The sequence below is a fragment of the Pristis pectinata genome, chromosome 11 (assembly GCF_009764475.1).
Source record: "Pristis pectinata isolate sPriPec2 chromosome 11, sPriPec2.1.pri, whole genome shotgun sequence".
Lineage (NCBI taxonomy): Eukaryota > Metazoa > Chordata > Chondrichthyes > Rhinopristiformes > Pristidae > Pristis > Pristis pectinata.
The window spans coordinates 86,794,196-86,820,601 of NC_067415.1; the positions used below are offsets into that span (position 1 = coordinate 86,794,196).

Genomic DNA, 26,406 nt, shown 5'->3' on the forward strand with positions numbered 1-26,406 from the left:
CCACCCTCAGGGGAAAAGAATTCCAGAGATTCACTACACACTCAGCCAAGATAAGCAGACAGGGGAAGAAGAGCAATGGAAGCAAATTCAATAGGAACTTTCAAGAGGAAACAACCGAGGTTTGGAGAGCAGTGCTGAACGGAGAGCGGTGCTGAACGGAGAGCTCTTTCAGTCCAAAGCTGAATGGCCACCTTAGCTGCTATTTGAAGCCAGGGCAGCACAAGATAGAATCCAACTTGAAACTTAAGAACTGAAATTTGTCAGCAAAGCTATGGAAACAGGCAATACAAATAGATTCAGAGAACAAAAAACATTTTTGGAGTAATTGAGGGCCACGAATGGAAAGCTATTCAGTCCCATGTGCCAACCCCTTCATTCAGTAAGACCAGGGTTTATCTTTTACCTCTGCCCAAGTTTCTTGCACTAACCCCATATCCCTGATTCCATTAATATTGAGAAAGCTATTGACTGGTCTTGAACATACTCAGCCTTGGGTAGAAATTCCAAGGATCCACTACCCTCCAAGCAAAGACATTTCTTCTCAACATAGCCTTGAAGGCTAACTCCTTGTGTTGAAATGTGACCCCTGGTTCCACACATTCTAGCCAGAGGAAACATGATCTGTATCTGCCCTGTGTGAATACTGTGCATTTCAATGAGGTTATTCTTTCTTCCAAACTCAAGAATATAGGCCCAGTCTGATTACTCTCTCCTCTTAAGACAACCCCCACCATCTCAGAAATCAATCTGGTGAACTTTGCTGCACCATCTCTATCGATAGATCCTTCCTGACACTAGGAAGTCAGGCCCACACATAACATTCTAGGTGTGGTCTCAAAGACCCATATAACTTGTGGTGCATTTTTGCTTTTGTACTGAGTTGGTCTTTATAAAGTTGAGGACACCGGTAGCAGATTGAAGAGAACAAATCAGATTGGGACTGAAAGATCTTTCCGATTCTGGCTATTGTCTGCCACAGAACAGCAAATCCCATATCCGCACAAAGTTAAAAGGGAGGGGACTAATTAATATTACAGCCCCACACAACCCCATGCCCAACACATTAAAAAAACACACATCACATGCTGCAGATCAGTGTTACACCAAGAAATCAATGATTATTTTCAATAAACCACCCAACTTCACTATCTGCAATGACCTTAAAACTTATTAACACTATTACTCTATGAGCATTACAGCAGTTCTGTAATTCTTGTACTTTTGCACGTCTTTCATCATTCAGATTTTAAATGAATGATAATTTGATTGTGCCAAGATGCAAGAAATTGGGTCTTTAAATCCTCCACTGCAGCCTATTCTCTCCTTCCCCCACCTCCGTTCAAGTTCAGAAGTTATTCAATGTTGCCCGTGGGTTCTTCAATTCTTGGTCCTTTTTTAACTGTTTCCTACCACCGTTTACTAAATAATCTACATGTCAAGTATTTTACAGTTAAAACATTTCATTTTAACTCTCAAGACCAACGATGTCTGCAGCATGGTTTTGTGACACAGGCGTTAATACATGCAGCATCTGACACTGATGTAAGCATGTGGCCACAGAATTCCAGCAGAGCAGGGTGAGACATGGCTCCAAACCGACAAAATGAAGAGCAACCACAGAAGATCCAGTCTCGTCTTTAAAATTGAAATATTATTCACGAAATGAAAAGTGGGAGATATAACTCCAATAGGCACAATAAGTTTGTAGGACAATTAGTTCTTGAAAGTACCAATTAAACTTTTATGGAAAAATAACTATGCATGAACAGGTCTTTTTTGTTTTTAAATACAAAATCAGATCGCTTGTTTGCACGTTTGAATTGGAAAACAAAAACTGTCCCACCTAGGACCTGGTAAGGTAATAACAACACGACCAAACCCCATGCTTTGATTACAGTTCTGGCAGATGGGTTGCTTGTCTCAGATACATTAATTCTAACTGGTGAAGATACAGAATGTTTTATGCGGGAATAATTTTGAGTGGTTTCTGGTTAACGTGGTAAGACTATTGCCACAACGCGTTCTAGAGAATTGGCTCCTCTCGACGCTCACCCTCCAACGGTCTGTACAGACTTTTTTTGGCAACAACGTGCAAGATCAGCCACAATTTCATTTCTGACATTCCACACTCTGGGATGGAGCAATGTATTTGAGGGTTTTCTGCAAAACATGTGCATCAGCTGGCTCTATCCTCTTGTAGTAGTTCTTTTAGTTTCTATTATTCCAAAGCCAAATTTTCTGTAGAATTCAATTGCTGATTCATTGCTGATTTGAACGTGCCCTAGAAAGGTAACACAGCATTAATGCTCATATTGCTTTCAGAAATATAGTACAATTTCAGCAAAAGATTAATCATCAACTCCACATCAAGATACCTACTTCTAACTCAACAGCATTGATGTCATCTGTGGCTCAATTAACAGCTCTCTGTTGCCTCTCAGTCAGAAGATTGTCAATTCAAGTTGCACCAGAGAGACTTAGACACAATCAGTGCTCCAACAGTGCAGTACTCCTGCTACACTGCGGAAGGCCCCACCTGTCCTCTCAAACAGACAATTCTGAACAACAGGCAAGTTCTGCCCTTACATCTAGAGCAACGTTAATCCTCAACACCTCAAATATTTCCATTACTATATGTGGTGGTTTTGCTGTGTACAAATTGGCTGCTGCATTTCCTTCAGTAACTACAGTTCAAAAGTACTTCAAGAACCAAAAAAGCTAGAAGTATTCAGAAGATCATGGTAGCATTCACAGAAAGAAAATTAGATTTAAAGATGCAGGTTAACACATCTGATAAAAGGTTATTGGCTGAATCATTAACACTCTCAAAAAAAAAACAGCATTTCCTTTGCTGTTAAGCACTTTGGGATGTCCTAAGGTCACAAATCTCTTAATTTAAGTGTTCGTGGAATGTGGTGCAATACTGGTTTTATGTCCATTTTACCAATCCACAGTTGCCCCAAGTTCTGGTGAATTTTCTGCATGGCTTTGCTGGGTCACTTCAGAAAGTGATGACAAGGGAAGTCAATGAAGATTGGGATTAGAGTCACACGCAGGCCTGACCAGATAGACGGCACATTAACCTTCCATCAACACAGGAACCAGTTGGGTTTTTACATCTATCCAGACCATTACTTTGTTGTAGTCTTCATTCCACCAAAAAAACTCAAAGGATTTTATAGCCAAAACAGTGCCGAGAATCAATTTAATAATACGAAGCTTCTAATGATGGAAGTGAAAAAGAGTGACAACTCAGTTTTGATCAACTGGCTCTGCACTGGGGTGAAACGTGTAGTTATAATGTAATCTGTGAGACAGACCAGATACCAGAATAAAGTGAGGCACAACTTTCCAGAGAAGAGAATCTCACTTTGCTTTGGACTGCATTAACACCGGATTTGCACATTGAGTTGAGCTTTAGTGCAAAGCGGTTCCAATTCTGTATCCCATATTAAACTGGCCAGGTGTGAATACAACACTATGTTGGTGCACAGAGGTCACCTTTTTCATTTTCAGTTTGGATCAAGATACAGAGATCTTGGAAGGCTCATTGCAAGTTCCCTCAGATCATGTTAAGTCCTAGAGGATTCCCACAGCTACATGAACCAAGAGCACACTTAATTGACACCTCCAGCTGCAGTGTGGCTGCAAGCTATGGGGTCAAACTTAAGAACAGATTGTGCCCATGTTTATGGAACCGAAAGCTCCAATAGTAACAGCTCCCAAAATATCACCCCAGCCACTTCCCAATTAAAAGCCCACATATTGCTATTTAGGTAGTTTGCTAGCGTGAGTATTGCCAGATGGGTGTGTTATTTCTGCCTGATGTGCATTCAAGTAATTCAGAAAGGCTCTCTGAAACCAGTCAAAACCAAAACAACCACACTGATTGACCCCCTTCACCAGGCAGGCATTTTGGGAGGTTACATAACAGATGATGGCCATTTGGCCCTTCAGGTCCATGCCAGTCAAAAAAAAACTATCCAGCCCATTATCATTCTCAGCTCTTGGTACAGAGCCTCGCAGCTTCTTCATAAACTCCCTCAGAACCAAGGATGATTTGCTTCCACTCTGGTTTTGTGGATTCTGGGGTGCCACCATTGAAAGCATCTGGAGGAAGCACTGCATCAAGAAGGTGCTATCATCAAGGATCCTCACCATCCAGGCACACCCTCTTCTCACAGCTACCATTGGGCAGGAGGTACAGAAGCCTGAAGTCCCCACACCACCAGGTTCAGGAACAGCTATTTTCCTTCAACTGACCTGCACAACCCTAATCCTACCTCGGCAATGGAAACACTATGCATGGACTTATCTCCAAATTGTGGCTTTTGTTTTTTGCACCAACGTCTTGTTTTTGCGCAATCTTATATAATTTATGTACAATTTATGTACATTTATGTGTTGTTCTGAATCTGTGCTTGTGATGCTGCTGCAAGTTTTCCAATGTACTTGTACCACACTGTACTTGTGCCCATGACATTAAACTCGACTTTGACGAGACCACTGTGGGAACCAAAGGCTCTTCCACAAATGGGGCAAGAAGTGCCCGATGGGGCAGGCAAGTCAGTACATAGTTTGAGGTGGCCATGCTTTCTGTGTTTGCGCACTGCTTCCCTGTGCTACTGACGCATGGCCTCAGGATTCTCAATACCATTCCAAACGTTCCTTCTCCACTTGAGCCAGGATTTCCAGGAGTCAGTGGGATGTCACACTTGTTGAGGCCTTGAGCACATCCTGGAATCTTTTCCTGCATCTGCCCAGTTACCTCTTTCCATGACAGAGCTCAGAGTGTCCATTTTCAGAGTCTGGTGTTGGGTATGCACCTCAAAGCACTGCAGAGATACCACCCACACTGTCTCTACAAATTTATCAAATTCTCTGGCAGGATAAGCAAACCAACATCTGTATCCTCTCACAAGCCAACATTCCTAGCACTTAATTACACTCAGTTGGCTCCGTTGGACAGTCACATTGCTACAATCCACAAGGCTGGTGTTGGCTATGTGAACAATGTAAGTGCCCATACAACACTTCACTATAATTGCTCAACTTCCCATAACTGATCATCTACTCTATAATCAATCTCCCAAAACCAAGATTTCCCACAAGTTCCAACTTTAAAAGTCAGAAAACTACATCTGAACTTTACACATTAAAGAAAAGCACAAACATTATAAACATTACAAATATTATAGAAAACCTTGCTTCTCAAATTGCAAAGGGAAACAGTGTGGATGGATATAACAACTACTTCTCTATGCTAGTAGCTATTACATTGACATATTCTGAGTATGCAGTAGCAGTATTTGCCGAATTGCTAAATTCTCATCCAATCTTCTGTAATAACCATCTCCAAATCTGCACTTAGTGTGTTGGGAATGAATTGGGTTTAAAGAAAACAGAAGATACTCACAAGATAAATATTGTCAAAAGTTCCATCCTTTTCACAGATGTTTAACACATGATTCAGCATTTTGGTTCCTAAATAAAGGAAAAGGAAGTTATGTCAAGCACAGCACACGTTCTGGAATCACAGGTAGCCAGTAACCCAACAGGTTACCTGCAGGAACCAGATGTACGGGATGCTGGTGGACTGCCATAGGAGGACTGGATGTTCCCATTTTAAGGTGCATGCCAGGAAAAAGCTAATGACCATAAAGATGCTCTGCGTTTTTCTAACAGCTGTGATCCCTCTTTTAGGTTGTCAAATGTCATTTCAAGCTGGACTTTTCCAGTGGTTTACACTTCACCCAAAATGGTATCTTAGAGCTATAATGATGAAATGCAAAGGTGGGAACTTTTGGGTGTTCCTCAACTTCTAATCCACAAGGTGGTTTTCATGGCTTAATTCAGCAAAACAATTTGAAGTTGTAAGTCCACTAGAACAAAATTCTAGCCGTCAATATTAAGCAGGACAAATTTTTCTTTTGTTTGAGGCTGTTAACAGAAACACACACCCCCAATGACATGACAAATCAGTTTGCCTGGTTATCATCCCTATAAACCAGCACAATTTAATATTCTTAACTCAATGTGGGCAATGTCATGACTATCTTGTAATGTTAAATATTGTTAAAGCAATGCTTGGTGCAGTTCAGTTTAATTCCAAAAGCAGCACAAATGAGTCCAATAGGTTTCAAAACAGCCCCAAGCCAAAGTGCATTTCACTTCAAGATTAATTTCTTCGTTAGCTCACAGTTATAAAACCAAAATTGTTAATCCCTACTTTTCTATCTGTCAATAGCACCAATATTCTCCACAGTAAAAAGAACTCAAGTATATCTGTGGAAATATTATATTCAGCAAGCAAATTTATAGGAACATAGGAGCATGATGAAACCACAGTCCTCAAAGACTTTTCTGCCAATTACGTCATAGCTGCCTCTAATCTTAATTCCATCTAAATGCCTTCTAATGCCCTAAACCCTCTAATTCTCTCTTACCCATGAAGAAAAAACCCGTCCTGATGTCACAATTTCTCCCTCCCCCTCCCCCCCCACAATGCTGCTTGACCCACTGAGTTCCTCCAGCAGACTACTACTCCAGATTCCAAACATCTGCCGTCTCGTGTCTCCAAAAACCCATTCATATCAGTTTTAAATTTTCAGTGGAGTCTCAGCCTCAGCAGCTTTTTATGGGCATGTGCATTCCAGATTTTAATCCACTGTGTGAAGTAATTCTTTATATCACCCCTCAACAGGGCTGGCTTTAAATTTAGAGCCTGTTCTGGACCTTCCTCACACACCCCACCCAGATCAGAGGAAGTAGTTTCTATATATCCTACCAAATCCTTCAATGATTGCAAATCACCCCTTAATCTTCCATCCTGGAAAGAAAATTAACCAAGTCTTTACAAACTGTGGTATTAAGAACTCAGAAATTAAGAACACAGACTAGTACAACATCCCCTGAGAGCTTACCTATTCCTAGCCTCCGGTATGGTGCCAGGCATCCCAAGGTCATGATGTACAACCGTTTCTGGTTTTGCGAATGATCCACTCTACAGCACACTGCACCCACTGCAATGTCATTGAAATATGCTGCAAGCAGGAAGGTAAAGTGCCAATCAAAATATTAAAATATTTCCACATGCACTTGTTAAAAAATACCCAAAATTCCTAAAAACTTCCCTAAAGCAAGCAACCTGAACCAGTTCTACTTTACAAAGATAGATTAAAATTTTGTATCAAGGATTAACCACCTCTTATTGCACACCAGATTTTCAAACATTCTAAATTTTCAACATAGTTTGACCCTGGACACTTTGCTTCTGCCTCTCATCTCTCCCCTCAGCCCAAGTATTATGTTATGGTGACCACCAATGGCAATTCCAAATGCCAATTAGTATGTAGGACTAATTTTTTCCAAAAGCCTCTTTCCTGGCAAAGCCCTTGCAAAGGCTCTTTCCAGGAAACTATTGTTCTTCATTCAGCCTCACATGAGGAATCCTGCTCTACATCAGAACTGATCCAACCCACTGCTATAGCAGGATGAATCAGGAAAGTTGTTGGGAAAGGAAGAAGTGCGCAAATAAATTAGTATTCAAAATACTACAGAAAGAGGTGATTTGATAGTACAGATGAAAAGGGACAGCTTCCATTAGCAAAAGGGTTGGAACTCAGAAGAAAGACTTAAAGTGATTGGCAAAGAATTTGAGGGGAATTGAGAATGTTTCCTCAGGGAGTGTTGAGGCAGCTGAAGCAGATTCCATAGGGATTTAAGATAATTACTAAAAAGGAACATTTTTTGCCCATGAGGAACAAACAGAAGGGAACAGGACTAATTGGGGAGCTCTTTCGAAATTTGGGACAGCCACAATGGGCCAAATGGCATCCTGTACATTTTGATTCTAAATCACAAATGGAGCAGATTACCTAGCAGGTCAATTTAGAAGACGAGGAACCACTTGTACAGGAAGATTTTCTTGTTCCCTCTCTGCTTCCCCTTTAATCAATTTAAAACTCCATTTGGATCCTACACTTAGATTTCTTTATACTCACATGTATATCAAAACACACAGTGAAATGCAATCTTTTGCGTAGAGTGTTCTGGAGGCAGCCCGCAAGTGTCACCACACTTCCGGCACCAACATAGCATGCCCACAACTTCCGAACCTGTACGTCTTTGGAATGTGGGAGGAAACCAGAGCACCCGGAGGAAACCCACACGGACACGGGGAGAACGTACAAACTCCTTACAGACAGTGGCCGGAATTGAACCCGGGTTGCTGGTGCTGTAAAGCGTTACGCTAACTGCTACACTACCGTGCCTGCTCACTTTTCACACCATGAATACCATTAAATTCCACAATCCTCTGCTGCCCCCACAGTCCGTGATCAGTAAATTCATACACACTCTAAGCTTTCAAGGCCCTACTGTTAAGATTCCAGTATGCAGCGAGGACAGGAATGTCTTTGTTGTCACTGCATGGTAATGTACAGCTTCAATCTGTAAATTCTCTCCCTTTGGGACTCTGCCACAGATTTACACTGAGCAGTTTGCAATTACTCATTAATTTCAATCCATAAGTTCCCATGATTACAGGCACTTGCTGAATAATGGCTGTTCAAATAACAGAAGTTTGGCCTTACAGAATTCACAAATCATTTCCAAAAATTTGAGACACAGAATCAAATTCATTCTCACTTATGTGGAAAAAAAAGTAAATAAAGAAATTATTTTCCCCAACTCGCATTACTTGACAAATGCACAGATGATGCGGATTCGCGTTAAGGAAAATCGCGATTCGGAATGTTTTCTAGAACCCAAGCCTTCCAGTGGACAGGGACGCCTGTACTGTATCCCAATCAGAACACTCACACAGAAACCAGTGAGATTTTGTAACTGCATTTGCCAGAGTGAGAAAGAGACCACAAACATTTGAACAATTTGAAGTAATCTGCTCTGGTAAAAGCACAGAAAGAGGGGAAAAAAGAGATTTATAATTACTATACCAGAATTGAGGAGGATAAACAGGCAGAGTTCTCTCTTGAAAAGGAAAATCTAACAGTTTAATAAAGGCAGTTGAAATTATGAAAAGTATTGACAGGGTAGTTACCGAAAAAATGCTTCCTCTTAAGCTGTAAAGAGCAAAATTAGAGATAAGTGTAGAATTCAGGAGAAATCTCTGCAGCAAGGGTGAGAATGTGGTGCTCACTCCCATACAGTGTGGTTGAGGGAAATAGCGGAGATGGTTTATGGGGAAGTTGAACAAGTGCAAGAGAGAAAGACGAATACGAGATTTGAGAAGCCGTAAGTGGAGATACATGCTGGTATGGACAGGCTGGGACAAATGCCCTGTTTGTACTGTGTTCTTGTTATGATTCTATGTAAAACAAGTCTAGCATAAATAGATCTTATCTGCCTAAAATCTTCTTTCAAAACCGAAGTAGATGCACGTGGGCATATTATTCAAGTATCAAGAGTTATAACCAGAACCCCCATTTCTAAAGCATCCGGATCAATGCACGAAAGATTAGAGTTGAGATCTCAGGACATCCACAATGGAGGCTGACATGCCATGGAGAACAAGTGCCACACAGACATAAGGCTGGAAACCAGAGTCCCACTTCACTTCAGAAAAAACATTTAAAATAACATGCTCAAGAATAAATGTTTAAAATCTCCCAATCCATAGAAAGCACTGATCAAGGGTTCATACACCCACACCTGCACAAACTTTTTTTTAGGTAAACTAGAAGTTGATGCAAAGCAGTATCCGGTTATTTAAATTTTAACTCTGTGTCCACAAGTGAGGATCACAATATCCTGAAAGTGAGCTTCAAGTATTTTACTTATTGAAAAATTCAGTTACTTCATCTTTTCAGTGAATGCACAAGGAACTGCAAATCTGGTTTCTGAATCTTACTTTGACATTAGCTTCTAATACACTAACTTTGCGTAACCCCTTTCAGATCGCAAAGATATTTTTGTATGAAGTTCCAGGTAAAAATAATGGGTTATTTTTAAAAGTACTTATTCTTCCTGCTGCTGCTTTTAGTCAAGCCCGTTACTGACAGAATCTGGCCCCATGCTTTTACCATTGACAGATCAGAGGCCAGCTCACAAGACTCTACACAAGCTTGTGGCCTGGTTACAACCCTTGCTCAAGCTTTTACTTAAGGGAGTGCTGCAGAACAAAAAAAGGCCATTCAATCGAACTGGTCGATGCAACTGTTTGGAGTCCCCATGAGGCTCTTTCCATCCCTTGGCTGGTGTCGAAGGAGTAAATGTGCCCTTTTAGTTTCCAGTAGCAGCCAGATTTTATGGTTCACTTTTGCTATTCTCTGCAAAAATCAGGTTATAACTTATCTTCAGAAGACAAGTAGGGAATTTGGCTTTATGAAACCACAAGTTAAATATCACCCAGAAACAGAGCCTTTGTCCAAACTATACAATGCAATCTGGATTCCATCTCCGGCATACGTGTAACATAACTGCAAGTATTCAGAAGTTGAAACTGCTAATACTTGTGGTAGAAACCTGGGCAGTGATCACACTTCTGCAAATGAAAGTGATTAAATGCCAAGTGTCCACAAAACAGATCCTTCAAAGTTCAGCTGAATGTATGAAAGCAACATAATTACTGATTTTTGTTCTTGGAGTTGGAAGAAATGAAAGGATTTATCATATTTGCTGAACTAGACCCAGATTCCGGACAAAGATTTTCTGGGGTGTTTTTGAACACAAGCGGACACTCCCTGAATTTCCCTGCATTGCTTCACCTTCAAGAATCGAGTGTAGCATCAATCCTGATGAATGGCATTTTCTGGCAGCAAATTAACTGGACAAGAAAATAATTTCACATAACCCCCACCCCCTCATTCCTACAAGCCAATTAAGAACTGTTGACCATCACTCTGAAGGGAAGTTTTCTGTATGTTGTGGATCTCTCCAATTTCTGAAATCTAGGGGTTTGCTCCTTGCTCCCCAATTCTGCAAAATATCACCCTATGAGATGAATCAAAATCTGTGTATGTGGATAAATGGATAACTGATCCTCAAAAATTTAGTTAATCACTTGAATACAGTAGCATCAGAAAATTCAATGCTATCACAATATTCCCTTGCAAAATACTGGCAATTTATTTTAAAAAGTGTACAGAATACACAAAAGTAGAAACAAAAAAAAACAATTTTACCTAATTTTGCAAGTTCGCCAACCTCCAGCACATCCTTGTAGAACTTGTCATTGTAACTTACAGGGAAGATTACTTGGTTTAACCGTTTCAGCTGTTTGATGTTGTGTGGAGTAACATCTCCAAGCTCAATCCGGCTACTGAAACAAAACAAAGACATTGTACTTTAACTGCACTTAGACTACTATAGAAACCATTCAAAACCTCAGTTTTAGATGCACGGAAGCAGGCCACTCAGCCAAACATGAAGTAATCCAGTTACTCCCACTCCCAATTTGCACAAAAAGGTGTTGCTGTGTGTCATTTGGTTATCTGCCAATTATCTTAAAACTGTGCCCTCTAGTCACCAACCCTCCTGCCACTGAGAAGTATTTCCTCATTTACTCTATCAATGGCTTGGAGCTCCAAATTATTCAGGTTTTGACCCATTACTGTATGCAGCCATTTCATTTGCTTTTCACAATGCCAGACTGTTCTTTCAAGTTTACAAAGATATCGCCAGCATTGGAAAATTATAACAATGAGGAAAGATTAGGGAAACTAGGGCTGTTTTCTTTAGAACAAAGGCAGTGGAGGGGAGACAGTACAGGTGTATGAAATTATAAGGAATTTAGACAGAGCAAATAGAAAGGAGCTATTTTTCTTAGGTAAAGGAGTCTAGGCAGGGGGTGGGCACAAATTTAAAGTAATTGGTAGAAGGTATTGAAGGAAAATCTTTGAGCCAAAGAACATGAGGAATCTGTGTGGGAAGAGAAAGAAAACCTCTCAACATTCAATGATCCTTGGAGTCTCAACCTGCACAGCTGCAGGCCCAGTGCTGGGAGGTAGGATTAGGTTGTGTATCTCTTCATTAACTTGCACAGACACAATGGGCTCACTGGCCTCCTTCTGCATTGGAAATTTCACACAAAATTCCTTCAAGGTCCTAGCCTTTTCTACTCTTGGAGAACACACCCACCTTCAATTCACCAAGTGATTATAATCATTGTATTCCAAAACTATTCCAGCAAATCTCTTCAGTACCCACCAGAACCTTCATGCCCTTTCTAGAGTATCAAGAATCAGTAAAACATTAACTGATATGAAAACATACAAGGAATTGCTGCTTCAATTCACCAGTTGCTTTAAATGAATTTTCTATCCTAATTATTGGACTTCTTTTTAATGCAGCACAGTGGCACTGCTTCAGCCAGCCAAAGTGGAGATGACAGGATAGCAGAATGAAGAATAGCAGGTTGGGACACAAAACAGTTAACTTTGTATAGGAAAAGCTACTTCGTCTAATCATGAGAAAGGATGAAGAATAAAGAATTGCCCCTCACACATGGAGACTGCAACACTCAGTGAGGGCGGTTGAGAATATGCACATCATAACAGCTATCCGCCATGCTGTACTTTGCTGAAGGAATCAATGATCAGGAGACTGGATTTGCTGCTTCAGCTATGAGATTGTAGATTCTGTCTGCTCTGCCCCACCTCCAAATTATCACTTGACACAGTGGTTTCAATATTCACGCCCAGTGTCACAACCTCTTAAAAAGATTCCATCTAAATCTTCAAATTGCTTAGAGAATTGCTCAAGTCTCAACTACATCGATATTGAAACTCAAACTTCAGGGATGAATACAAATATCATTATGGCATGCTGAAATCTTCCTAACTCCACTCCAATATGGAGGATTTTGGGGGGGGGTCCAGATTATCTCACTTTCAAGCACACCCAGGCAACCCTTAACAGCCCATTTCTTCCATTATCTGCAACCAATACAAATTTGAAATATTCGAGCAAGGCACTATGAAGGTTAAAGCTCAGACTCACTTGATCTATGCTATTTAACTAATAAACTTGTCAGCTCAAAGAGTAGAATATTGACCAATCTTTACTTGATAATTGTGGTAATAGGATATGCTGCCCATTATACACCATAGGACAGAAAAACCTGCTGGAAGGAGAAAAGCAGTTGGAGACTACTCAGAATCAGATTTATTATCACTGACAAAAGACATGTAGCTTGTTGTTTTGTGGCAGTTTATACTCCATGGAGTATAAACTCCAGCGCTCATTCGTTGAGGCTAACGTGCCTGTACTGTATAACTGTACTTTCTCTACCTCTACTCTCCATATGTCATAACCAAACTCAAATACAAAGCATGCCAACAAGATACATGTATTTTCACTGCTAGTATGGAGCAGACACATGGTTCCTGAAGAATACTCAAAGGACACAATGTGAAGAGGATGAGATGCTCCAACGGATACTTCAAATGTCAAAAAATAGAAAAACGAAAAAAATACATACATCAAGGGAATAGTGAAGGTAGTGCAGGCATCTAAAAACCACAAAACCTGCATGCAAGGACTTATTCAAAACCACAAGAATACATGGAAAGAGTATTGTCATAATGGCACTGCCAGATAAAAGAGAGAACCATAACCAAAACTGTTAATGAGCCAGAATCTACAATAAAGATCCAGTTTTGGTGCGATGGTGAAGGAAGGCACAACTACTGAATACAAAACCAGCAGATGGAGGAAAGCAGAAGAACCAAGCCTGAGGGGTGTACCTGTCTGCACCCCACACAAGATAAATTATATCAACATCGGAGGACCAATTTGTGAAACAGAGAGCAGAACGCCCTGTCAACACAGGTAGCAAGCCTAATAAACAGGATTGGTGTTGTCTTTGCTTTGACAGCAAGTACCTCAGCCTGATTTTTTACCCATAAAAATGCTACCCTATAGATCAATGGTGCTGGAATACAATAGGCATGGGGTGGAACTCTGAAGGTTTAGGCATTAGGTGCAAACTCTATTCAAACATTTGTCATTTCCGCCCAAGGTAATTTTTTTAATATATTAATTCTTGACTAAGGTGCTAGAAATCCACTTCAAAGGTTAATTAAGAGTTAACATTGCTGGGAACTGCAGTCACATAGGTACAGAGCTGTTGTGAACAGCAAGCTTGCATCCCTGAAGGACACAAGTGACATAGGTGGAGTTTTACAACTTTCTGGTCAATTTTACTGAGAGAAATGTTGCATTTATTTCCAGACTGAAAATGAATTCTAATTCTCAAAGTGCCACAATGAGGTTTGAAATCACTTTTACTGAACCTCAGTAACACCACCACACTACCATCATATCCATAAAGTTTGTTAATGACTCACCACTCACACAAGGAAACATTCAACATGTAGACTATATTGATGTTGGCCAACATTTGAAAATAAAAGTAATTTATATTGGTTTATTTTGAATACACTTGAGAAAAACATGTTTCCATCAATAACTCTTCCATTTTGTCCATAAGCTCTGTATTCACATTTATGAACATTTCTAGTTTTATATTTCTAGCTTTAGCTAGTCATAGCTGGATATAATACACACATCCAGCAGATTGAAACTACATACTGTTGAGACTGCCTAGGCACTTTGCTAATAAAATTACTATTAGACTTTACATATTATGATTTGCTGTGCTTGCAGTGACATCTGTAAAGAATTGCATTTAGATATGGTGAACAGGTGTTAAGTGTTAAAATAGAAACATGATACAGGATTTCAATATGTGCTGCTGACAGGAATAGGTTTCCTTCCTTTGCTTTCAAACTTAGAGTAATGAAATGCAAAGCATTTCCAAGTATTTAAGTAAGGACTTCAAAGTAACTACTTACAGTTCAGTCCTCAATCATTTAACCTCTACGTACAGCAGAACACTGGCTAAAGTATCATGCTGAATGCCTGAGGGACAAAGACACCTTCAGCAAGTAATTTTCTCAAAATTCAGAGTGGGGTGGGGGGGCGGGGTGGAAAAAACAGGGGAAGCACTTTCCCAAAGTTGCCTGAACTCTTCTGTATCAAACAAAAATTCAGAATCAATTAGACAGTATCACAGGCTCATAGAAACAGACTACATACCTGCCAGGCCTGCGCATTGCATGGTACAGAGATCACATCTGAATAGGAGACTATTTTTATATATAGAAGTATTGAAAATGATGGAGACTTGTTCTAAACATGCTTTTGATCCAATGAGTGGCAAAGGTTGAACTAGTGATTGCTGAAACGTTGACCAAGAGCTGATTTTATTTTTTTTCCCTAAATGCAGGACAAATTAAGGGAAACAAATGGAATTGTAAGCGCATAGTGGCCAGAGGCAAGGTGGCTCAGCGAACACTTGCCCAATTCACAGGTTACCATTAAGTTCCATTTTAGAGATGTGAGCACAGAACTCGAGCTGGTATTCCAGTGCAGCACCTTCAGCAGCACTATCTTTGATAATGAGACATTAAAGAGAGACCAAGTCTACTCTCTCAAGTGAGCATAAAAGATCCTGGGACACTATTTCAACGTCTTGCACCTATATTTATCTCTTAACATCAAAAACTAAAAAACTGGTCATTGTCTTATTATCAGCCATATTTCCTACATTACACCAACAACCAAGCTTCAAAAGTACTTCACTGGCTGCAAAGGGCTTTGGGACTTCTTGTGGCACCATGTAGACTACGTCTCAGGACTTGAAACCATAACCTTCAGAGTTAAAAGTGAAAGCACTATCCACTGAGCCCCAGTGGGCAAGAGATAATTGGACAGTGCAAATACAAACTACTTCTAGTGTACAGGGTATACATGCTCACGTAATAGTTAATTCTCAATCTGCTGTTCCATGCGCTGGATGCACTTCAATTTTTAAGCAAAAGACTGAACACAGTACATAACGGAACAGAGGAAACGCATGCACCCTTTAACAAAACAATACAACAGAAAGGTTGTACTTGTCAAAAAAGATTGAACAGGCTCAGACTCTGACACTAAAAAGGACGCAAAGGGTGATAATGATAGAAGCCTTTATAACCATAAACAGATTGTAGACATTTCCACGAGGGGGACCGAACGAGGAAAACAAATATAAAAGAATCACTGATAAATCTAAAAAAACTCTTCACTGAAGATGGTGAGAATATAAAACTTTCTACCGTAGATAGTGACTGGAATAAAAAATTGATGGATGAACATGAGAGAATACAAGGATAAGTAGAAAGGTGATGTGAGAAAAATTGAAGGCTCACGTGAGGTTTTTCTATATAATGAAGTTAATTTTAAGTAACATAAAAAGATCTACAGCAATGTTATAATTTAGTGGTTATAAATTACTCGTTAACAGGTACTTGTTTTTGGATGATGAGTTTAAACATCCCAAGCTAGCATGTTAAAAAAGATTGTTCTTCAACAATTCCCTAATTAAGTCTGCTAATATAAAGATGACATCACATTAAAATTCATTGGCTGTATTTTTACAAGATTTCAGACATGACAGGTTTACAAATGCAAGTTCCTTTAAGTTGCTGCTACCTCCTGCTGCGATTCTTACAGCATGGCATAAAAGTCAAGTCCTCATTCAGATGTTTGAAGTCCAGTTAAAGACTGAGATAATATTAACGCTATAAATATTTTATGCACAACAGCAATTAAAAATGTTCAAGTTCTAATTTTAAATAAAGGAATCTTTAAGATGGCTGTTCCACAATCAAGTGAAATTACACTTGATTGTGGAATGAAATTACACTGAATAGAAATTACACTGAATAGCAGAAAATTTAGTAATGTTCAGTTAAGGAATGTTTTTAAATAAGACTATAATTGTTCTTCCCTCTAACATTCATACACAAAAGTACTTCTGGATTAAAAGGCACAGTCATTTAAAACAAACTATAGAACACCATAGTCCTATCAGTCATGAGTAGGAACGCTAGAATAGACAAGGCCATTCAGTATATATTTGATAATTGTAATCAGAACTTAAAGAGCTATTCTGACCACCGATAGTAATAAACCGGAGTAGCATTTGTAGAATCCACGTTAATCTTCTCAGACAATTTACCTGTAGTAGGGTCAGAATATAAATAAAGATTTAATTCAACAGAATGTTGCATCAATAATATTAACAAATCTCAGAATAAATTAAGGGATATCAATAAACAAATCCTTCATTCCAAATCAAATTGCACTAGATGTTGACCACACCTGATAAATTTTGTTCAAGAGCTTAAAAACTTTGTCTCAATAAAAGTGACAAAAGAAGGTTGTCAGAATTCCCAGAAGTCCCATCTGAGGGACTTGTAGCTAATTAACGTGTGAATGACCAAAAAAAACTACAGAATACTCAGGCTCAAAGTATTCTGCAATTACAATTGAGTGGCCTCCAAGTACTTCTGAAAATAATGCAGATTACTAAAAACAACCTAGATTTTTTAAATGACAGTACTTGAAAGGCACATTTTTGTATCAATGTTGGAGGATAGGAAAATTAGAGCCTTATTCAAAAACATTTCTTAACTGAACATTATCACATTTTCTGCAACAAGTTCCGAAAATAACCTGATAAAATATCTATGAAATGAAAATACGTCAACTGCTCTTGAACCACATCTAATGATGGCTGAGTTTGGAAAGGCATCAAATCCCACATTATAAGTGCATAGAAGCAATGCTATAATGAAGCTCATTACAACCCTTACTGTGGGACTAGATCTTAGGTTTCAATGAACTGAAGGTACCATAAGGCTGGAATGTTATAACTAGAATCAGCTGATATTGTACCTGTACCTTCACCTTCTGCTCTAACCCACTCCAAACTTAGCCATGATGTGGTTCAGCAGCAGATGAAATCACTCTTATTCCTGCAACCACATCATTTTGATTTGTAAGAGTATACAATTATTTTGAAGTGTTGACTTAAATAGTGCACAGGAGAAATGGGTATTGAATTATATGGACTAACAGAGGCATTCAATAAACTTTCTCCTAACAGTTAGCTCAAGATGAGGCTCATGTAACTGAAGGCAAGTTACTAATGGCCAATGACCAAGTGGTGGCAGAGTGCAAGAGATAATGGACAGGTGTTCAAATTGGCAAGATGTGACCTGGGGGGGCCACACATGAATTTGCTATTAAGATATCTTTATTAGTAACACATACATCGAAACACACAGTGAAATGCATCTTTTTGTGCTGAGTGTTCTGGGGGCAGCTTGCAAGTGTCGCCATGCTTCCGGCGCCAATAGAGCATGCCCACAACTTCCTAACCCGTACATCTTTTTGAAATGTGGGGAGGAAACTGGAGGACCTGGAGGAAACCCCCGCAGACATGGGGAGAACGTACAAACTCCTCACAGACAGTGGCCGGAATTGAACCTGGGTCTCTGGCGCTGTAACAGTGTTACACTAACTGGTACACTACCGTGCCTACCCTTAAGTATTACCTGAAGTATTCAATCTATTTATTAAAGATTTAGACATTTGGACAGAAAGCCACATGCCCAAGCTTCCAATAAGACAAAATGTCAGTGCAGATGGAATAAGTAAATGTATGGAAAACTAGCCAACAGATTTCCAAGTAGGCAAAGATAATTTTATCTACTTTGAACCCAAAAGGGAGAGAAAGGTAAACTTTCTAATAATAGCAGCGATGCTCCAAATAAACTTAAAAGTCCATTTATATAGATTTAAAATAAAAATCATGGGCAGGTGCAAAAAATAACCAAAGAAAATGATGGCCTTTGTATTGGGAGGATGACAATACAGAAGGATCACAGCTCAAGAAATTCCTGGTGAGAACACACACAGAAAATTAGGGAACTTTCTGAGCATACCTTGGGAAGCATATTCCAGCATTCAAAGGAATGCAGCATAGATTTATCAGGAATATTACCTGGCCTCCAAAAGTTAAAATTAACAGAAAAGATGGGAGGCAAGGGATGAAGTTGCTGGGGTCCTGACAGATTTTTAAAACTTTGCTGGCTACAACTGAAGTACCATATGCATGGAGAACAACCTTATACCCTTAAATGAGGGCAGCACGGATGTGTCAGATAATTACAGGCCTGCGAGTCTGTCAGTGCGAGGGAAGTTACCGGAAAAAAAATTGTGTCAGGATTAATCTGTACTTGAAAAGGTAGGGATTAATCAAAGATAGCATGGTATTTGTTATGGATAGATCCTGTCTGACCAATTTGATTGAATTTATCCAGAGGTTAAAAAATGTATTGATGAGGGGAATATGGTTGATGTAGTCTACATGGACCTTTGACAAGGTCCTGCATGAAACCAGTCCTAAAGGTTTAAAGCCCATGGTATCCAGGGCAAGTTGGATCCAAAATTGGCTGGTAATAGGAAACAGAAGGTGATGATGGAAAGTTGTTTTTGTGATTGGAAGTCTATGACCAGTGGTGTACCAGAAGGATCAGTGCTGGGATCCTTTCTGTTTGTACATTAACAATTTGGATACACATGTAGATGGTATAATTTAGTTTGAAGATGACACAAAAATCAGTAACGTTATTGATGTGGAGGGCAGTCGTAGGCTATAGGATGATATTGATCAGTTAGTAAGATGGCCAATAAAATGGCAAATGGAATTTAATCCTGATAAGCAAGAGGATGCTCTTTGGAGGACTAATAAGGGTAGGAAACATTAGTGAATGGTAGGGCCCCTAAGTGTACAAATCTACGGATCCCTGAAGGCGGCAGTACACAAGTAGATGAGGTGGTGAAGAAAGCAACAGAATACTTGCTTTCATTAGCTCGGGAACAGAATGTAACAGCAGTTACAAATTAGGTCACAAATGGTGTATTATGTACAGTTCTGATCACCACACTATAGAAAGGACATGATTGTACTGGAGAAAGTGTAGAGGAAATTCAACAGGATGTTGCCTGGGATGAAGTTTTTCAGTTATGAGGAAAGACTGGATAAGCTAGGTTTGATTTTCTTGGAGCAGATAGAGATATACAAAACTATGAGAAGCATGGAAAGGGTAGATCGTGGGAAGCTTTCCTGCAGAACAAAGGTATCTAAAACTAGAAGGCTTAAGTTTGCGATAAGGAGGCAGGTGATTTAGAAGGGATGAGAGAAAGAACTTTTCCATCGAGGATGGTTTATCATAACATTTAAGTACCTAAAGAAGCATTTGAATTGCCCACACGCATAAGGCTAGGAACCAAATACTGGTAAATGGAATAAGTGTAGACAGGCATTTGGATGTTGGTGTGGACATGGTGGGTCAAAGGAGCTGATGCTGAGCTGTATGACTATTGCAAAAACCAGCATGATAGTCACTGAAACTTAGAACACCAAGGGGTGGTTTAGTTAAAATTTAAGATGGGGCAGAGGGGACCACATGCTGGGAAGTCTTGGACTCAATATATTGAGTATATTTATTTTGGCAATGCAGTCAGTGAACACTTCTCGCAAAACCTAGGAGTCTGGAACTCCCTTCAACAAACAAGCCTATGTAATGGAATCTCAGTCTCTCAGGATGAGTGCACACAAGATCAATAAACCCAAGACAAGTTATCAGGCTGCTTGGCACCCCATTCATCTACAGCATTGCAGTTTGCACCACCCACAACACACGGGCTTCTTCAGCAGCACCTCTCCAATTCACCGTCATCAGGTAGAAGGGCATGGGAATACCATCAATTCTAGTAACATGCCATCCTGACTTGGAAATGCATTGCTGCTCCTTCATCATTGCTGGGTTAAAGTCCTGGAACTCCTGTCCAGCAGCACTGGAGAGTATCTTCACCACATGGACTGCAGTGGTTCAAGTTAGAGGCTCAATACCAGCTTAATGGGGAAGTAGAAATGGCCAATAAAAGGTGGCTGGCCAGAGACTGCCAAATCCAATTTGTGAATAAAAAAAGCTAGTTCTATTGTTAACTTTAAATTAGACTGCTAGATTTTTATTACACAAAAGAATTCAGCAAAGTTGGCTTAAGGAATAAAGTCATGTTCTCAGTGTGAGAGAATAGGCTGGAGACCTATTCTTGTTCTTAAGATCACACTCTCCTCCACCAGCTTCAGCAATTTTGTTTAATTTGCACTTTGATTTAACTTGGCAAGCAGAAAGAAATATTTGCAAATACTCAACAATTACATAGTCCATAAAAAGAAACCAATCACTATCCCAGGAAGACTTGCTTGCCTTGGACACAAATCATCCACCAACTTCTATTTTCCATACAGATGATGCTTCACCTGGTAAATATTTCTAGTACTTTGATATAAAATTTGCAGCACAGAAACAGTATTTCAACCCATTGTCAATGCTTCTGCTCCCCACTGTGTCTTAAACTATCAACGTATCCTTTCATTCCCTTGTGGTCACCCAGCTTCCCCTTAAATGCTATTTCCAGCTCTCCACATTGTATCATTTCCATTCTTTTTTTTTGGCCTAGCTACTCTTGGGTAAACTCTCTTAAATGACCAGGCATGTTTTTTAATACTGCCAATTTGTACAAACAGACTAATCCTCAAGTAGCTCACATTTCTTACATCTGAAGCCTTTCACAATATCCAGATCTAATTACATTCTGCAGTTTCCCATATCAATGTGCTTTTACCAAAGCTATTTCTAGCTCCTGTCATATGAACAAACTAGTCTAGATGGCCCATTTCATATAGCTTACTTAGTGGACATGTCTACTTGTTTTCACACCTTTGATAATTGATCCTATCCAGTTAATGGACTACCCATGTCGTTCCCATCATCTGGATCATGTTCACCCAACACATGGTTCTTAAAATGGCTTTTTATACTCAGCCTCAAATAGACTTACACCTTGATCAATTGTCTCAGGTGTTCTATTAAGTGCAATCACCATATGCCACACCTTCTCTAATTTAAGCACTTTTTTGAAATCCATCCAACAGGTTTTCCAGGTACCATGACGCTTTGTGTAACATGACGCTCTTGGCATTATCCTTGGCACTTCTATTAACTCATCTCAATACCAAACTCTGTGCTTTCTTTTATTTTAAACAAACTCAGTGGTCTGGGTTTTTACCATCTCCCATACATTTCGTATGTATTTTAAAGTAATTGAACACTGTCTCAGTATGATAGCATACAATTCCATGTTTTCAAACAGAATAATTTACACTTAGTACCTGAACACAAGAAAACATAACAAGATATTTCACATAAGCATAATCAAGTAAAAAATGATGCTCGGGTCAGAGGAGAGATTAGGATAAATGAGAACCACTTTGATTCAACATGTGGGTTTCAAGGAGACACAAATCTCAAAGAGAGGGAGAGAGGCAAGGAGATGTAGGGCATGAATTCCAGAGGTTAGAGACTTAACAATGGAAAGCATTGTGACCAATGAAGGGGTGGGGGGGCAAAAGAAATTATGGATGCTAGAACTGGAGAATTCTTGGAGAATTCTGGATTACAGGGTTGAGAAAGGTCAATGCCTAGGAGGGACTTTTAAAAAATGTACTCTATTTATTCAGTTCTCATTTGTTTGGAAATATATAAAACTCCAGTCCTGGTCATTGTTTAAGATTTATCCAAAATGATTATGGATTACATTTTTATTTAAGACCAGTTTACTCTGCAAAGCTTTTCTCTCTACCACCACCTCTCCTGACAACATCACTTCCCACTGAGCAATTTCATAGATGATGGGTACAGTCAGGTAGCTCATCCAAATAGCTACCATGGAAATTATTCCTGTCTGATCTCACAAGTTATTCAACTGAGACAATAATTACAATAAACTAGATTTGCAGTGGAAATCACTGGACAGTACAGGCCATCTGTGGGTTACAAGCACCCGACTTATGTTATGGACACCCCTATATAGGAATGAGCTCCCATATTACATTCAAAAGTTTGATGTATATACATACGTTCCTTCCTATGAATGGCAGAACTAGTTTCCTGTCTTTTAGTAGTTGCTCTTTCTTATCAGTTTTATGTGCTTTTGATATCGTTCATAATACTGTGGATATATTGTAAAGTGATTTTTACACATTTTCTGACTTATGGACAAAATTGACTGATGGATGTCTGTAAAAATGGAACTTGTTTGTTACCCAGGGATGGCCTGTAATCAGGCAGAATTGCAGCTGATTTTCCCCTGCCTGGTGCAGCGTTCACTATGTATTGCAGCTCTCTACTAATGACCCGGTTAAGACTGAAATTGTGCAGAAGCTGGGAATCCATATGGGCCAGGTACACAGACTTCAGTCGACTGAGAAAGACAGATTGGTCAATGAGTATCTTAACGAAAGAAGAACTAGAAGGATTTAGGTAAGGAATTACAGAACTTAGGATAATAGTAGCAGAAGACAAAGCAAAATGATACAGCAAGAACACTTAGGGTATGCACAAAAGCTTGATATTTTGAGCTCAGATAATGTTTATAATAGGCCAGAAAGATTAAACATAGCAGGGAGGAGGCAGAGGACAACAAAGGTGAGAATTTTGAAATAGGTTGCTTAACCAAGAGGCAGTGTAGGTCAGGTACAGCGATCACAATGCAATTTAGGAAATGGGCAGCTGAATTGTATTACTTCACATCTGAAGTAGGAAAGGGAGTACTCCCCCTACCCAACAGGAGCATTGGACTAGTTTAAAAGGCAAGGGGAGGGTATCAACGGCAGAACTGAAGCAAGACCAAAGATAGGCAATATTACAGAGGAGATTTATTGATACAATGGATATATAGTTCAAAACTCATCAGGGTCAACACAACACATAGCTGCCAACACTCTGGTTCAGTTTCAGACAGTTGCCAGAGAGGGATGAATTAGTGGCTCCATTATAGCACTTTCTGTAACCTCAGGTCATCCCTTCCACTTTATAGTTACTGTTGGAGGAAAAAATCAGCTGTTAGTTTACACACAGCAAGATCTCACATACAGTAATATCATAAAGATCAGATCAATTTTTGCATTGTTGGTCAGAGAATAAATATTGCCCAACACCAGGAACAACTCCTCCACTTGTTTATAATAGCAACACAGGGTCAACAAGGAGAGTAGACAGGGACTCGGTTTAACATCCCAACCAAAAGATGGCGCCTCATCTTCTCCATCAGAAGAGCGCGCTACAGCCCTGGAAAGTTGACCTAGAATTTTTGCGCTTTAAATCTTTGGAGTGAGATTTGAATCCACAACATTCTGACTCTGAGACAATAGGACCTACCAATGAGCTACAGGTGGTAGAATGTTGTCAATGCAATTAGTTGATACACACACATTAAATGTTATATTCAGTCAGTTTAAATACAAATTACCAATACACAGAATTTTACTAATCCTTTAAGGTTAAAAAAAATTCCATTTATATTGCCTGTTGCACAACCTCAAACTTCCCAGTGTTTAAGCCAATAAGTTTCTCAACCTCTAATTTTGTTTTTATAGAGTAGTTACGTAAAAAAGCAGAAACAAGTTGATTCTAGTTTGAAAAAAAAATCAAATAAGCGCTTTTGAGGGCATTTTACAACTTTATGAAACAGCAACAAATGCCAGATTGCACTTTTTTTGAAATTTTTTCTTTGGAAGCTTTTGTGCAATCTTCTTCATTCTTCCCAATTTGCTACTGATTGACATCTGATTCTGTTGTAATTTAGGGTCATAAAATGGTACACAAATAGCCCGAGGCTTCACATAAGAGACATTCTAAAATGTTGAATAATTACAAGTTAGTGAATACGTTCTTGATTCCTATGAGCCTCCAATGGACATAAGTAGACGGATAGACACTTACTTATCATTAATACATTCCCATTCAGTTACTCAAAAATAGAAAAAAATAGCAGAGGTTACAATACATTTCCAGCCTGTCGACGTACATAGGTACAAACAACAGATGAAAAGTGTTCAGTCCAAACTCAGCAGATTTGGCCAATTATCGGGAGTCCTTCGGGGCCCATTAAAAAAAAAACTATGGTTAAGGGAGATTTTTGCGAGGCGGCGACCTGGCTGCTCGGGGCTTGGTGTGGAAGGAGGGCTGCGGAGGCAGCGCCCGGGGTCGCCGCGGGAAGAGGCCGGGAGCCGCACAGGCAGAGGCGGCCGCGGCCCGAGGCCTCAACTCCAACTTGACTAAAAACTCCGCACGCAACTGCCGCCACTAACGACAGGCCGGGCCCGCTCGCCCACTCACCCCTTCATGGTGCGCGGGCGCTCGTCCGTCTTCACCCGTTAACTGAGCGGGGTAGGGGATGAAGGTAATCGCCCGACTCCTCAACCTCTAACACATGCCACTCGCCGCGCTCCCTCCGCTCCGCTCCGCGCCACCCACTCTCACCTCCGACCTCTCACCCCGCCTCCGGGCCACCGCTCCACTCGCATCTCACCGAATGAGACACGAGCCTCCCCGAGTCCGGCCGAACGCAACCCGAGCTTTACCGAGTTCTTCCGAACGGAACGCGAGCCTCCCCGGGTCCGGCCGAACGCAACCCGAGCTTTGCCGAGTTCTTCCGAACGGAACGCGAGCCTCCCCGGGTGCGGCCGAACGCAACCCGAGCTTTGCCGAGTTCTTCCGAACGGAACGCGAGCCTCCCCGGGTGCGGCCGAACGCAACCCGAGACTTCCCGGAAATAACCGAATGCAACCCGAGCCTAACCGAGTCCGCGCGAAATAAATCCGAACCCAAGTCACGACTTGAAATGTTAACTCAGTTTCTGTCTCCACAAGTGCTGCCCGACCTGCTAAACATTTCCAGCGTGTCCTGTTTTATTTCAGATTTCCAGGATCTGCAGTGATTTACCCAAATCAAAACTACCCCGGTTCGAGCCCAGTCGGACGGAGTCAAACGTCTCGCCGACTCCAAGCGACCCGGCCCGAGTCGAGCCGAACCCGGCAAATCCCTCCGAAATTATGATTCGCAACAGACTGCCGACAGTTTTAATCTTTATTTATGTTTACTTCTTATACGCCTCTTAAACTGGCTTCTATGCGCATACGGTTGAAAAGAGCGCAAATAATGACAGTTTCTATGACCTTTTAACACTCTCCTGCTTTATGTTTTGCCCATCTTCACATAGAAATGGAGATTCAGCAATTCCGGATAAACGTTCGTTATGTTTATATTATTTGGTTTCATTATTCAGAGAGAGATTGGGGGGGGGGAAAGAACGATTATCACGTGACTAAAAACTTTCTCCCCAAACAACTTCTCTTAACAGAAAGTGAATATGATCAACGGCTCTAAACATCTCGCCTCGACAAATAACCAAATATTTAAAATAACCTGTAATGACAATGAATGATTTTTAGAATTCGGAATAGAAGAAACGTCAGTTGACGTCATCCATTTATTAAGCCGCCGCATCCTAAATATTTTTTCTTTTTAAAAAAAAAACGAGTGATTATTTTACCATTTGCTTCCACTGTCGGATCTTAATCTCCGCCAGGAATTTAAAAATATAAATGAATTGTGAGTAAGTTGTGCGCTCCCTGTCGCC

The 26,406-nt window shown here is 40.2% G+C and overlaps 1 protein-coding gene across 1 annotated transcript; it reads right to left on the bottom strand.

The window, feature by feature from the left end:
* Positions 1-1,636: 1,636 nt before the first annotated feature.
* On the bottom strand, positions 1,637-25,276 carry naa50 (N-alpha-acetyltransferase 50, NatE catalytic subunit). Its single transcript, XM_052026055.1, is given in 6 exon segments — positions 1,637-2,210; positions 2,213-2,280; positions 5,418-5,484; positions 6,924-7,043; positions 11,145-11,281; positions 25,104-25,276. Coding segments are annotated over 6 exon segments (501 nt in total). The 5' UTR covers positions 25,112-25,276; the 3' UTR covers positions 1,637-2,109.
* Between the last annotated feature and the right edge of the window lie 1,130 nt (positions 25,277-26,406).